The following is a 15,000-nucleotide window of genomic DNA, read 5'->3' on the forward strand; positions in this document are numbered from 1 at the left end:
ACATTTTTGAGGGTTAAAAAGGAGAAAAGTTGCTGTCACACACATGCACACACACACGTGCACACACACACACACACACACACACACACACACACACACACACACACACACACACACACACACACACACACGGTGAATAGAATTGCAATAAAATGATAAATCTCGATTATTTGCAACTGATGAAATTATTCGTGATTACAAATGTTGAAGAATTGTATAGAGTTTAATATTGATACTGATGATAGTTATAATGATAATGACTATAATAATAATAATAATAATAATAATAATAATAATAATAATAATAGTAATAATAGTAATGTGCGATTCGTTGGTGGTTTTCTCTTTTTTCTTTGTTTTCTCGTTTCCTTGATCACGTTTTCACTTCATCAATTTTCTTTTGTTGTGGAAACCAAAATTTTTCTCCTTCATTTATTTTTCTTTCCTTTTCTTCTTCTGTATTTCCCTCCTTTATTCTCATCCCTTCTCTTATTCTCCTTCCTTTCTGTCGTCCATTTTGTATTTCTATTCCCTCATTTGCTTGTCTTTTTTTTTTCTCTCTCATTTCTTCTTTTATTTCTTGTTTCGCTATTCCACTCCATTCAACTCTTTCCATTTTCTTTTGTCCTTGTTTCCGTCTTGTCCTCCTCATCCCATTTTCTTTTCCATTTTCCTCATTTTTCCCCACCTGGTCTTCTTTCATTTCCTCTCTCATTTAATCTTCTTTTTTTTTCCAACTCTCTTTTTCTCCTCTCCTCAACTTTAATATTTACTCTTCCTCTTCTTTATCGAAATCTCTCATCTCCTCTAATTATTAACTCTTCTTTCATATGTCTCTTTTATCATTTTTTCTCCCCTCTTTTTTAATTTTCAATCCATTTTTTTTTCCTATCCCTTCTTCGCTGTTTCACTCTATATTGCTTCATTTACCATTCTTTCTTCTTTTCTTTACTCTTCCTTTCTTTCATCCTCCTTCTATTTCCTGTTAAACTTCTCTTGTCTTTCATTTTCTTGTCTTCCCCAATTTCGTGTCTTTTTCTGTTTCTTGTCTCTTATTCTTTCTTGTTGCCTTTCGTATGGTTTCCTTCTTCCTCTGCACTCATTTGTCTTCCTCTCATTTCCTTGTTCATCTTTCCTTTTTATTTCAGCCTTATTTTCGTGTCCTTTTATTTTCTTCTTCTGTAATCATCTAGTTTCCTTTGTTGTTTTTTTTTTGTTTTTTTTTTTGTTTTTTTAATCTTGTTCCTTACTGCCTATCCTTTCGTGTATTTTTTACCTCTTTCTCTTCTTTACTCCTGGATCTTTCTTTCATTTCCTCTTTCTTTTTTCCTACTTTTTTTCTATCCTCTCTCTTCCTTTCCTCCAATATCACACTTCTTCCCTTCTTTTCCTATCACTCTACTGTGCTTTTCCTTCATTCCTCCTTTCCTTCCTTTTTCCACCATTTTTGTCCATTTCTTTCTCATCATCTCAAATATCATACCTTTCTTTTCTCATTCTCACGCATATGCCATCTCTCTCCTCTCTCTCTCTCTCTCTCTCTCTCTCTCCCTCTCCCACGCCTCCCGTCATGCTTCCTTCTCTTGTGGTAATACGATCCGTTCCCAAGCCGACTGATTAATGATGACTGCCTCGTGATGGCTCCAAACACAGCTGCATTATTACCCTTCACTCACATTCCTTACTCTTTACCTTGTCATTGTTGCTCTTGTTGTTGTTGGTAGTGGTGGTGGTGGTGGTGGTGATGGTGTGCCTGTCCGGGTCGTTGCCCTTAGCTGGCTCGGTGATGTGTGTCGTGGCTGCTGATACAAAAGAAAAGAACATGAATAAATAAATAGGTAAATAAACAGAGTAAGGGACTGTTGGATTCGGGAGAGAGAAGTTAGGGAAATATTTAAAGTTTCGGATCGATTTGCTGTGTTGTGGTGTTGGGAGGACTGAGAGAGAGAGAGAGAGAGAGAGAGAGAGAGAGAGAGAGAGAGAGAGAGAGAGAGAGAGAGAGAAATTACAGAAACATCATATCGACAAAAACAAGCAAGAAAGAAATTAAAAAGTCAGAGAGAGAGAGAGAGAGAGAGAGAGAGAGAGAGATAAATTACAGAAACAAAACATCATATCGACAAAAACAAGCAAGAAAGAAGTTAAAAAGTCAGACAGACAGACAGACAGACAGACAAACAGACAGACAGACAGACAAACAAACAGACATACATGACAGAAGCTCAGAGGAATGTGGAATGATCTTTTTTTTCATTTGTTTCATCAAAAAGCGAAGCAGAAACAAAGGAAAAGTAAGACAGTTTCGTCCCTCCCCCCTTTGACGTGCGTTCCTCCCGTGAGTCACTCTCCAGGGATTTAGTGGCAGAGCGGTTACTGAAATTCTTAGAAGAGTGTGTGGCGATTACAACACGTGTCCTAGTTATATGTATATCTCCTTCATACATACATACATACATACATATATATACATACATACATAATGCATTTACTGAAATTCTTAGAAGAGTGTATGGCGATTAGAATACGTGTCCTAGTTATATGTATATCTCCTTCATACTTACATATATACATACATACATACATACATAGTGTTTTATTTAAACGACTCCAGCTTCTTTTTTACTAGTTTCTTATGCTTATACTTTTTTTTACATGTATACTTTCATACATACGAATACATACATGAATATTTTCCTTCTCAGAATATATATTTTCTGTATCTAATTATGTATTGTGCTTGCATTCTTTCGTTTATTTATATTTGCATATATACATACATATATACATGCATAAACATACATATACATCCACACATACATTTTTTATAACCGTTCATCATTTTACATCACATAGATAAATATATACATACATTCACTTATATATTCATTCATTCATTTCATCCAATACTCATATAGACGTACAGTGCACTCACCTGTACCACACACACACACACACACACACACACACACACACACACACACACACACACACACACACCAGGGCCCATCAATCACATCTCTCATCTTCTCATGCTATCTAGGAAAGCAACACTCCTTCATATTTTCCTTACCTGTAAATCAATAGCAGGTGCGCTGGGAGGAAATCCGTGCACCTGTAATGCAGCTCGCGTGACTTGCCGCTGAGGTGGGAGATGTGCCCCCTCCTACAATGCCACCGCCATCATTCACCCCCAACCATCACTCACCACAGTTGTATTTTCTTGGATATTCATCATGTTGTCTTTTTTTCTTGGTTTTCTTCGTATTTTCATTTATTCTCACAATTATTCTCATATTTGTCTTACTGTCGCTTTTTCATCAGTTCCGTCATCACTATCATCACCAATTTCTACTCAGCATTATTGGTATTTTATTTGTCATCATCATTGTTGTTTATCACTGTCATCACTATCTTCGTAACTTTGACTTTTGCTGAGTATTTGTGTTCTTTTTCATTACTTGGTGTCATATCTGTCATCACCATTATCCAGCATCATCATCACTTTAATACATCACCACTACATTATCATTCACCACCATCAATCTTAACTCTCCTGTAGATTTTCGTTTTCACTATTATCACCACCAATGTCATCCACCACTATCATCACAATCTTTCACCACCTTCCGTCACTTTTACTGTCCTGTGCAATGTTTGAAGTCATTATTTTTCACTCTCACAGCTGCCCTTACCCTTTATTGGCTTATCATTTAAGACACGTAACGTCTACACTGCTCTAATGAAATATTTGAGTTTAAGTTCATGTACCCTGTCTTGATTAAACATTTCACATTTACTTAATCTCAAAATATTTTACATTTCAATATATAATGCCAAAAGTGAAGTGTGTTATGAGAAGAGGAATAGTAAATTATATAAAAAAAATTTCATATCACTATGATCACCACCACCACCACCACCACCACCACCTTCACCACCACCACCACAACAACAACAAGAATACGCTTCCTCACTATGCCAGTTGGTCGATGCCTTCTCTCCTTCCTTCCTCTCCTTCCCTCCTCCTCTCCTTCTCTCCTCTCCTTCACTCCTCCCTCCTCTCTCCTTCCACCACTTCTTCCCTCCTTCGCTTCATTTCTTTTCTCTCTCACGCAAGTCTTCCCACGTGTTCCTTCCATTCTTTCCTTCTTTCTTTCTCTTTTTTTCTCTTTTTTCTCTCCTTTCCTCTGTCTCGCCTTCCCTCTTCTGCATTCCTTTCTCACTTCCATCCTTCTACTTCTACATTCTCTCTCTCTCTCTCTCTCTCTCTCTCTCTCTCTCTCTCTCTCTCTCTCTCTCTCTCTCTCTCTCTCTCTCTCTCTCTCTCTCTCTCTCTCTCTCTCTCTCTCTCTCTCTCTCTCTCTCTCTCTCTCTCTCTCTCTCTCTCTCTTCCTGCACTCTTTCCACATTTTCTTTTATACTTGCTTCCTTCTTTCCTTCACTCTTCCTTCCTTATTTTTCTTTCTTCCATCATCATTTCTTTCATCTTTCCTTCACTTCATTCCAAACAGCTTTCACTCCCGCTCACTCCCGCTCCTGTCTTCTATCTTTCCTCTTCTTTCTGCATGTATATTCCTTCTTTTTCACTCTTACTATCTTCATTCACATGTCACTTCCTTCCTTCTCTTCCTTACTTCCTTTTTTTCATGTCATTATCCTCTGCTTTTTCGTCCTCTCCTTCCTTTCACCTTTGAACACTTGTCTTGTTTATTTACTTACTTTTTTAACCTAATTTTGATGCTCCCAGGAAAAGCGTGGAGCGGGACAGCCAGTTACGAGATAATAGGGCGGTGATAAAAATAGACGCGGTATATTTAGCAGAGGGAAAGGCTGGCAGGCATGGCTCGCATATTTACCTGTTACCTGGGCATTCGTGGCTTCATTGATTGCACTCTGGCGCCACTACATCGGGGTCATATGGGGCCTTTTTTTTTTTTTTTTTCTTTTGGTGGGCGGTGTAAATAATGGAGGTTTTGTGGTTGTTGTTGTTGTTGATGTTGATGGTGGTGGTGGTGGTGGTGGTGGTGTTTGATTTTTTTTATGTGGATTCTCTGTCTGTTTCTCTCTCTCTCTCTCTCTCTCTCTCTCTCTCTCTCTCTCTCTCTCTCTCTCTCTCTCTCTCTCTCTCTCTCTCTCTCTCTCTCCTTACATGTCTAGCTTTCTATCCGGTCCCTGGTTGTGTACTTGTTTAGTTGTGAATTTAAACATCTTTTTCTGTATTTATTTACATATCTACCCATCTTTTTTCAATAACCTACCAATTTGCTATTCATCTTCCCCATCTATCCCCACCATGATCATGAGTTGTGCTTCGTCGCCGCTCAGGTCCCTCCCCCATCGCCTGCACCTCACACTCCCCTCTCCTTGCGAAGCACCTTTTTCAAACCATCGAGCTTGACTGACTAAGTACTGGGACGCATTTCTACCTTGAGATTTCTGTACGATTAGACCATTTTATTGACATTAGGAAGGGTCTACGGAGGTCAGAAGATTAATGGTCAGAGTCTTCACTATTTTTAATCCCCACATAAGTTTTTGAAGCTTTATAAAATCACCAAATAGTAATCAGAATGAATATGAAAACGCGGTTATGGTACTGGAAAAGTTCAAACGGCGACTGTTCTTCCTTAAGCCAACACACTCCCTATTCAAAAGCACATCTAGACATCACCGTTTCAGCCACTCCTTCCCAGACATCCCTTATGTGTCACACCTCCCGCGCGGCCGTGACCTTCTCAGCTAATCGCGTCACATTATGTTACGTCAGCAGAAAACCTCACTCGTTTACTGAAATCTTCCGCCCCTGACCCATCTGTGAATTTCAGCGTCTTCCTGACCTACTTACTTCACCCTCCATGAGTAAGCCTCACCTTGAATAACTCATTAAAGCGTCTTACCTGCGATTTATTGAGTAGATCCTTTGCGTGCATTATCTATTCATGCGTGTGGTTTTATTTGCTCACGCAGAGATGGTTGAGTCATTTCGCTGCACCCTTGACACAGATTTGGCGGTGGAGTGGTGGAATGTTGGTAGGGAAGGGATGGAGTGATGGACTTGCGGTGCTGAAGTGTGGGTGGAATGTGGAGGTAATGGACTTCAAAGAGAGGAATGCATGGAGGTAGTTAGCGTGACGTGAATGTAGTGGAAGAGAGAAGTAGTGGATAGCAAGAGAGGTGGAGTTATAGGTATGTAAATAGAGGTAGTATATAGAGGATAGAGAGAAGGAAGAAAAGAATAAAAACAGAATTATTAAAAGGAATAGCTGAGAAATTGACGTAATAATAGTTCCAGTTACAAGCAGTGATGGTGGTGGTTGTGGAAGTGGTGGTGGTGGTGATGATGGTGGTGGTGCAGTCAATGTAGCTGAAATAATAAGTTGACCTTCAAGAAATGAAAGACGTGGTGGTGGTGGTAGTGGTAGTGGTGATAGTGGTGGTGGTGGTGGTGGTGGTGGTGGTGATAGTGGTGGTGGTGGTGGTGGTTGTGGTGGCGGTACATTACTCACTCTCGTCGGAATAATGAGTAAAAGCTTCATTGATAGAGTTATTCCAATCCTAAAGAACTTAATATTTAAATGCTGGAACCTCTTATTGCAATGTTTTCTTCTTTTATATTTTTTTTTTATTTTTTTTTTTTTTTTCATTAACGTAAATTATGGAGTCCTTTTTTTCCATTTCCGTTTTATTATTTTGCGCTTCGAATTTAACTCTGCGATTATCAACCAGATTTCACTTTTTTTAATGCACAATTTTTCATAACATTTCATGCATATTTCCGTATCTGCGTGTTTGAGGGAGGAATCTGAATATTGAATTTCTCTCTCTCTCTCTCTCTCTCTCTCTCTCTCTCTCTCTCTCTCTCTCTCTCTCTCTCTCTCTCTCTCTCTCTCTCTCTAACCTTCGTCAGCCAAATTTTAGGTCGTGCATACTTTAAAAGAAATATTTTATGACCTTTACTATACAAATCTTGAATGACCTTTACTTACTCTCTCTCTCTCTCTCTCTCTCTCTCTCTCTCTCTCTCTCTCTCTCTCTCTCTCTCTCTCTCTCTCTCTCTCTCTCTCTCTCTCTCTCTCTCTCTCTCTCTCTCTCTCTCTCTCTCTCTCTCTCTCTCTCATTTGCAATCTTAAAAACCATCATCATCACCACCACCACCACCACCACCACCACACACATGATTTACGCTACAAGACCTCAATGTTGCGTCTCTTTAAGCTGTCACTTAATCAATCAGTCATTTCATCGGTCAGTTAAAAGATAAAAAGCATCAAACTAGTTCTCCCACGCTTCTCTGTCCACCACATGGCTATTCTACGCAACCCATAGTAGCAAAACCTTTTCCCTCACGCTTAAACTAGTACAAGGACCTTCCCGGATCCGAAGCGGCTTTCATTCCGAATATTTTTCCCCTTTCCCAACTTCTGTAACTTTTTAGGACGTAGGAATTAGAGGAGTTTTCTTCGACGTAACAAACTTTTCTAATCTATTTCTCCCCCATAGGTGGTTATTCAGCTGGACAAACCCCTGAAGGTGCGCCGTCAGGTGGGAGTGGCGCCCCTGGGGGAGGCGAGGGGCGTGAATGCCAACAATAACCTCAGGTTTCGGCGGCAGACCTCCAGGGTGATCTACTTGGTGCCTCATCATGGCGGCATCTGGACCCTATGTGTGGGCCTCTCAGGTGGGTGGCAGTGGATGTGTCAGCAGGTTTGGGTGCTTCGTTGGGTGTGTGGATGGAGACTTTGGTGTGTGGGTGGGTTTATCTCCCTTATTCATAAATGCCTTGCAATTTTCCAAGGCCACAGAGACGACTACTCTGGTTTTCAAGACAGTTTCTAATTTTGATAAACTAGAAATCTTACCAGTCTATCACCAGACCCATAAAAATACCCTTGAAAACACGAAATCTTCAATTAAACCCTTTGAAAAGCGGTGATGGTGAGACAACAAAGCGTTTCTGAATACTGGCCATATGTCTCCGTCTCAGATGTGTGTATGTTTGTGTCTGTTAGGGTGGTGTGGGTATTTGTGCCTGGATGTGGATGGTTTGGTGATTGTGTTGGTGGATGGTTTGGTGTGAGGGTAAGCGTATGGTTTCCCTCTCAGATGTGTGTGTGTGTGTGTGTGTGTGTGTGTGTGTGTGTGTGTGTGTGTGTGTGTGTGTGTGTGTGAAGGGTCGTGTGTGCCTGTGATGTCGGGGTTCGATGAGTGTGTGTGTGTGTGTGTGTGTGTGTGTGTGTGTGTGTGTGTGTGTGTGTGTGTGTGTGTGTGTGTGGATGCTTTAGTGTATTTGTGTGTTTGTGTGTTTGTGGGGATCATGTGGGTTTGTGTGTCTGTGTGTGGATATGTTTGAGTGTGTGGATGAGTGTGCATCTGTGTGTAGTGGGTGGAAGTGACCAGGAGTTGTGTAGCTTAGTGTGTGTATCTATCTAGTTCCTTTTTTTTTTTTCCTTTTTGCCTTGTTCTATCTTTCAGTATTACAAGCGAGTGTCTGTGTTTTTACCTGGTTGTATCTGTGTGTGTGTGTGTGTGTGTGTGTGTGTGTGTGTGTGTGTGTGTGTGTGTGTGTGTGTGTGTGCCCTTATCTAGCTCTATTTTACTCCTCTTTTTTCTTTACATCATTGAATTGACCGCGCAACGTCCTTATATTTAATTTATCGTGTCTTCCTCGATATTTATGTTGGTCACTTCCCCTGGCAATGACTTTTAGTGATGTGTTTGACCTATTTTTAAGCTCAACCTGTTCTTTTTCAGCTACAAAATAATCACATTTTTCTTCAGATGCATTGATGTCACTTTCCCTGGTGATATTTTCCATTAACATTGATTTACTGGGAAAACTTTATCTCGTCTCTTGTTTGTTCATTCATTTGTTTTTGTTTAGAGGTTTTCTTTGGCTTTTGTCATTTATGTCGAGTTTCATTACTGGCACAAGACTTTCGCATGTACCATTAGAAGTTTGTGTGTGTGTGTGTGTGTTTGTGTGTATGTGGGTGTGTGGGTGTCTATCTGCTTCTCGTCCTCAAGGCCTAATCTTTCGTGTAGTCCTGTTATCATATCTCTGCTTCTTCAATTATCCCCCGGTTGATGTACACTCCTCGCCTCTATCACCTCTTCTCGTCCATTCCAGATAGCTTTGTTTCAGAGAGAGAGAGAGAGAGAGAGAGAGAGAGAGAGACTTTTAGACATACTCAACAGACCACTACTCTCTAATTGCTCGTGGTCATAAACCTCAAAATTAATCTTGAATCAACTTTTTTCGTGTCTTGAATTAAACGAAGCTAATTTTGTCAGAAGTGAAGAGGGAATTACCAGAGAGAGAGAGAGAGAGAGAGAGAGGAGAAAACTGTTTGCTCATTATGAAACGAGAGATTTTCATTAATACTCTCTCTCTCTCTCTCTCTCTCTCTCTCTCTCTCTCTCTCTCTCTCTCTCTCTCTCTCTCTCTCACTAATGAGGGAGGGAAAAGAAGAAGAAGAATTAAGAACAGAGAGAAGCGAAACTATTGTCACTGTTTATTTTCCTGCGTTTTGTTTCCTTCTCGTTACCGTTTGTGTGTGAGAGAAAATACTGAAGAGAATTGTTAAAGGGAAGAGATAGATGTGTGTGTGGTGGTGCTGAATGCCTACTTACTGTGTGTGTGTGTGTGTGTGTGTGTGTGTGTGTGTGTGTGTGTGTGTGTGTGTGTGTGTGTGTGTGTGTGTGTAGTTAGTTAGGGATATGCATAACTAATTTGCATAATGTCGGATGTTATTATGTTTTCCATGTGTGTGTGTGTGTGTGTGTGTGTGTGTGTGTGTGTGTGTGTGTGTATTTGCGGACGTGCTGCCGGATGGATGTCTGAATGTGTGAACGCGCGCTTGAAGTCTAGCCAAGGAAACAGGAAGGTAGAGACGTAGAATGTTAAAAAAAATAAAAATTAAAAATGCTTACACCTGCATTTCCACCTTGTTATACCTGCCTTGCGTGCTACGTGGCTCGTAATGTAAGCAGAAGGCGGAGAAGGCGGAGGAAGAAAAGCAAGGAGAAGAAAAGAAGGTTAACATTAGAGAAGCGTGATGCAGCAAACCAGCGTCGCAGTGCTCAGAAAAATTTCGTTATTTTTCTCCGAGTTTTATGAATGTTGTGATATTGCCTTAGAAAAATGAGCGAAAGAAAAGGAGAATTTGTAACTTGTTTTATATATTATGGAAGAAAATAGAGTTAGTGAATTTCCTTTTAAGTGTAGGAACAAAGCAGGAATTAGAGGCACGTGTAAAATGTAGAAAAGTAAAGAATTGAGATTGCGTTCTGAAAAGATAGAAAATGAGGATAAAATATGTTAGTTCAGTCTAGTTATGAAATTTTATAACCTTTCCTTTGACAAAACAAACATGATAAACAGTTTTCGTTCTGTGTAGGAATGAATTTAGTGATTTTACACCATAGAGAAAAATTAAATCATTCCTCGTTTACTTTAGTCATGAATTCAAAGTCAATATTAGAAAACAAAAAACAAAGGGAAGAAAGGAAAAATGCGATTTTACTTAAGAAATGAAGGAAAAGAAGGACAAACATGTAATAAAGAAATGAAAGCAAGCAAGAATGTAAATAGTAGGTTTTGGTCGTTCGCTAGAAAAAAAAAAAATAAAGGAACAGAAGAAAAGAAAAAAACATGTTCTCATTTGTACTGGCGCCAAACACAACCCGGATTTATTAAACATTGAGGAATCCAGTGTCTCTATTTCTGAATAAACTTCAGGCTTTCACTCCCACACTCCATCGCTTAAAAGTGAACACGTGAAACGGATTTGAAGCTGCAATTTAAAAGGAAAAGAACGCTGAAAAAGAAAAGGCAGAAAAAACCTTTGTAGGTCAAAGAAGAAAAATGTTATGGTGGCTTGATGTTTTTTTTCTTTAGAAGGAGAAAACATTGTATTTGTGAAGCACAGTTTTGTCAGTTTTCTGCAGTGAAATCCCTCGATGATACCAGCTAAGGTTATGGTCTGTGTGTGTGTGTGTGTGTGTGTGTGTGTGTGTGTGTGTGTGTGTGTGTGTGTGTTTGTTAACGACGCTATATATTGTATTGGTTGTATGGAAGCAGTCGAAATAATAGTGGTAGTAGTAATTATGATAGTAGTAGCAGTAGTAGTAATAGTAGCAGTAGTAATTGTTGTTGCTGTTTTTGTTGTTGTTTTCGTTGTTGTTGTTAGTGTTGCAGTTACATCATAATGATTAAGACCATAGTAATATTAAATTATGATAGTAATAATAAAAATAAAAATAATGATGATAATAATAACAATAACAATAACAATAATAATGACCACAACAACAGTCATAACAACAATGAGTGGCATAGGGGAGGGTAAGGAGAGGCCGCGAGGTGATCGAAGTATTGACGGGGGCCGGCGGGATAAGGCTGCGGTGACCGGCGTAAACTGCGGCGTGAGGTGAGGAAGTCCACACTCAACTGACAGACTGACGGACGCAACACACCGGAAGTAAGATCGGACTGACAGACAGAATGAAAGTAGACAAAATGGCAGACAGGCAGACAGGCAGACAGACACACACAGCGCCTTCCTTCGTGTTTTAGAACGAATGACGATGGAAATAAATCGCTAATGAAAGGAAAATGTAATGTTTGAAAATAAAAGTAAGATGTTGAAAAATACCAACACTGGAATTTTTTTGTTGATAAATGCGAAATTTCCTTTTTTTATAAACATACGAGTAAAAGATAATACCAAAAACATTTCCTTTAGCCTTTATAATAGGTGGTATTTCTCTTTAATTTCCATCATACCACATACAATACCCATAATCCCTCTTCCCTGTATCCCTCCCCACCTATACCACCCAGTCCTGCCTCTCTTCCCCATCCTTAATTCCTCTTCCCCACATCCTTTCCCATTCACCCATACCCACTCCTCCCTCCCTACCTGAGCCCCTGTCTCCCTAATCCCGCTGTACCTGCCCACCCCTGCCTCCCCTGGCGTTCAAGGACGCGCCGTGAGTCTACTCGGTTACCTGGTCACTGCGGCACACGTGTAAATAATCGATTGTTTGAACTTTCTCCCCAGGTAAAGGTTAGACAGGTGAGAGGCTGCTATGCATTGCGGTGGTGGTGGTGGTGGTAGTGGTGACTGGAAGAAGCATGGTAGCAATAGTGGAGGTGGCAATAGTGGTGGTAGTAGTAGTAGTAGTAGTAGTAGTAGTAGTAGTAGTAGTAGTGGTAGTAGTAGTAGTAGTAGTAGTAGTAGTAGTAGTAGTAGTAGTAGTTGTTGTTGTTATAGATGAAGGAGGAGGTGAAGGAAGCGGGGTAAACTTTGAAATTATAGTAGCAATTGCCTGTAGTAGTAGTAGTAGTAGTAGTAGTAGTAGTAGTAGAAGTAGTAGTAGTAGTAGTTGTAGAAGTAGTAGTATTAGTAGTAGAAGTAGTAGTAGTAGTAGTAGTAGCAATGGAGTGATGGTGGTCTCGGTTAAAGTGGTAGCAATCGTAATAGTTTTGTATGAAGTAGTACTAGAAGTGGTGATAATAACGGCAGCAGTAGTAGTAATAGTAGTAGTAGTAGTAGTAGTAGTAGTAGTAGTAGTAGTAGTAGTAGTAGTGGTAATAGAAACAGTAATAATGATGGCACTAGCAATAAAGACATAAACTTTTATAATCACCCATATTATTCTCACACTTTCCTTTCTTCTTCTTTTTTTCTTCCTTTTCTGCTTCGTTTGTTATTTATGGATCTTGCATGACCTTGAACGACATTTTGCTGCGTCCCCCTAACCCCATTTCCCGTCAGCAGCGCGCCGTCCGTCACTGCTTCAGGGTATTTGCAGTGCTGAGTCAAGGCCGTTGGTGGTGGTGGTGGTAGGTGGTGGTGGTGGTGGTGGTGGTGTTTCTGTTCAAATGTCATCTTTCCTTCCATTCTCTCTCTCTCTCTCTCTCTCTCTCTCTCTCTCTCTCTCTCTCTCTCTCTCTCTCTCTCTCTCTCTCTCTCTCTCTCTCTCTCTCTCTCGTTTGCTTCAATCACTTTCATTCACTTCCATTATTTCTCCCCATTCGTATGTTGCCTATCTGTCCTTCCCCTCTTCTCTTATTCAATTTCATCTTTCCTAACCTGCTCTGTCTCTCCTTTTCATTTACTCTCTTTCCTGTCTCTTTTTTATTCCCATTTTCCTTCTTTTATCGTATCTCTTCGTACTATATTATATTTCTTTCTTATTCCTCCTTTCCATTCATCTTCCTTCTCATACTCCTTCATTCACTTTACATTTTCCATTCCTACTTATTCATCTTTTTTCTTCTTCTTCCTTCTCTTTCCTTCATCTCCTTTCCACTTTTTCACTCCCCTCCACTCCGTCTTTCTCACTTACTCCTCTTCCCTCTTTCCTTTCCCACTTTCCCCTCATACCTCTTACCCTCTTTCTCACTTCCCCGTCATTCACACTTCCATATCTCCATTCTTCCTATCACATTCACTCCACAACTGTCATAACTGTGCCCTCGTAATTGGCCAGACTAGAACCAGGGAGGAAAAATAGGAGAGCCAAAGGATTAAAGTAGGAGGAATAGCGTGGAGGAAAAGGGGGAGGTAGTTGGCTGGTGTTCATTGTGGCCTCTGTCTTTTACCCTTGAGCTCATTGATACTCCTTTTTGACCTAAGTGTTGTAGGTTGGTAAGTATTAAAACCAGAGAGAAAGAGTGAGGGTTAAATGATAAGAGTTCATATTTTTATTATTTTCATTCTAATTTATTCATGTTTTCTTCTTTCCTTCTCTTTCCTTTGCCGCTTTCTCGCTTTTACACTTTCACTTCACTCCCTCTTTCTCTTTCTGTTTACACTTGCTGCATTACCAACACACGTATTCAGAAATGCATTGCTCTATCATGCCGACGATTTTCAAAGGCCTCAAGGATGATGAGCCGGGTTCTCAAAGTGCCATTCTAGTAAATAATGTAGAAATCTTATTAATTTGTCACCGAAACTATAAATCAGCCTTAAAGACCCGCGTACCTTTATCTAGAGCGTTTTAACAGTCGTTCCGTGTTTTTTGGGATCATATTCTGAAACAGTGACGAGTTTTGAAACACTCTAGATGAAGGTACGCGGGTTTTTAAGGTTGATTTATAGTTTCGGTGACAGATTAACAAGATTTCTACATTATTACATTACAGCGTCACATACCAGAGCACTTCAAGATAAACGTTTTCTCCTTAAAGTTTGTCAACTGTGTAGGCAGTGTTCTCTGGGGTGGTGGTGGTGGTGGTGGTGGTGGTGGTGGCGGGGTGGTGGCTTGTATGCAAATTCTATCCAAGAAAACTCCAAAACTCCTAAATGAAAGTCTTAACTGCAAACCATTGCCTTCCAATATTGAATCTTTGCACCCAAACATAACGTGGAGAGAAGGAGAGTAACGTGGCGACGGAGGGAAGAGAAGCTGGTGGAGGTGGTTATCGTGGTGTGTGTGTGTGTGTGTGTGTGTGTGTGTGTGTGTGTGTGTGTGTGTGAGTGTGTGTGTGTTTTATGTAGGGAAGAGGGCCAACCAAGGGCAAAAAATAAGAAAAGACAAAAAAAAAAGGCCCACTTAAATGCTGGCTCTCTAAATAGTGGAAAAGCGTCAGTCAAAATTAGGGAACAAATGCCTCGTGTGTGTGTGTGTGTGTGTGTGTGTGTGTGTGTGTGTGTGTGTGTGTGTGTGTGTGTGTGTGTGTGTGTGTGTGTGTGTGTCCCTTTATGACGTAATAGGCTGGATTTTCCCTACACTCGATTTTTTTTTTCCTTTTGTGGGGTCTACTTAGTGAGAAAAGGGTAATTTAGTCTCTCTCTCTCTCTCTCTCTCTCTCTCTCTCTCTCTCTCTCTCTCTCTCTCTCTCTCTCTCTCTCTGCCCCAAATTGATACATTTGATCCGCTTCTCTGTCTTTTCATAGCATTTTCTCTCATCTTTTCCTGTTATCCTCTTTCGGTGTTTCTTTCATCCGTGTTTTATTTCGCTTTTATCTTTCACGTGTGTTTGAAATG

The 15,000-nt window shown here is 40.2% G+C and overlaps 1 protein-coding gene across 2 annotated transcripts in view; it reads left to right on the forward strand.

Moving 5' to 3' along the window:
• The window catches only part of LOC123507965, a 37,411-nt gene that overhangs the window by 4,420 nt on the left and 17,991 nt on the right, over positions 1-15,000 (forward strand). For both annotated transcript variants that reach the window (XM_045261329.1, XM_045261330.1), the window contains exon 2: positions 7,501-7,678. In XM_045261329.1, coding sequence (XP_045117264.1) covers positions 7,501-7,678 — 178 coding nt within the window. The remainder of the gene's footprint in view (positions 1-7,500; positions 7,679-15,000) is intronic.

Source organism: Portunus trituberculatus, chromosome 23 (genome assembly GCF_017591435.1).
Source record: "Portunus trituberculatus isolate SZX2019 chromosome 23, ASM1759143v1, whole genome shotgun sequence".
NCBI lineage: Eukaryota > Metazoa > Arthropoda > Malacostraca > Decapoda > Portunidae > Portunus > Portunus trituberculatus.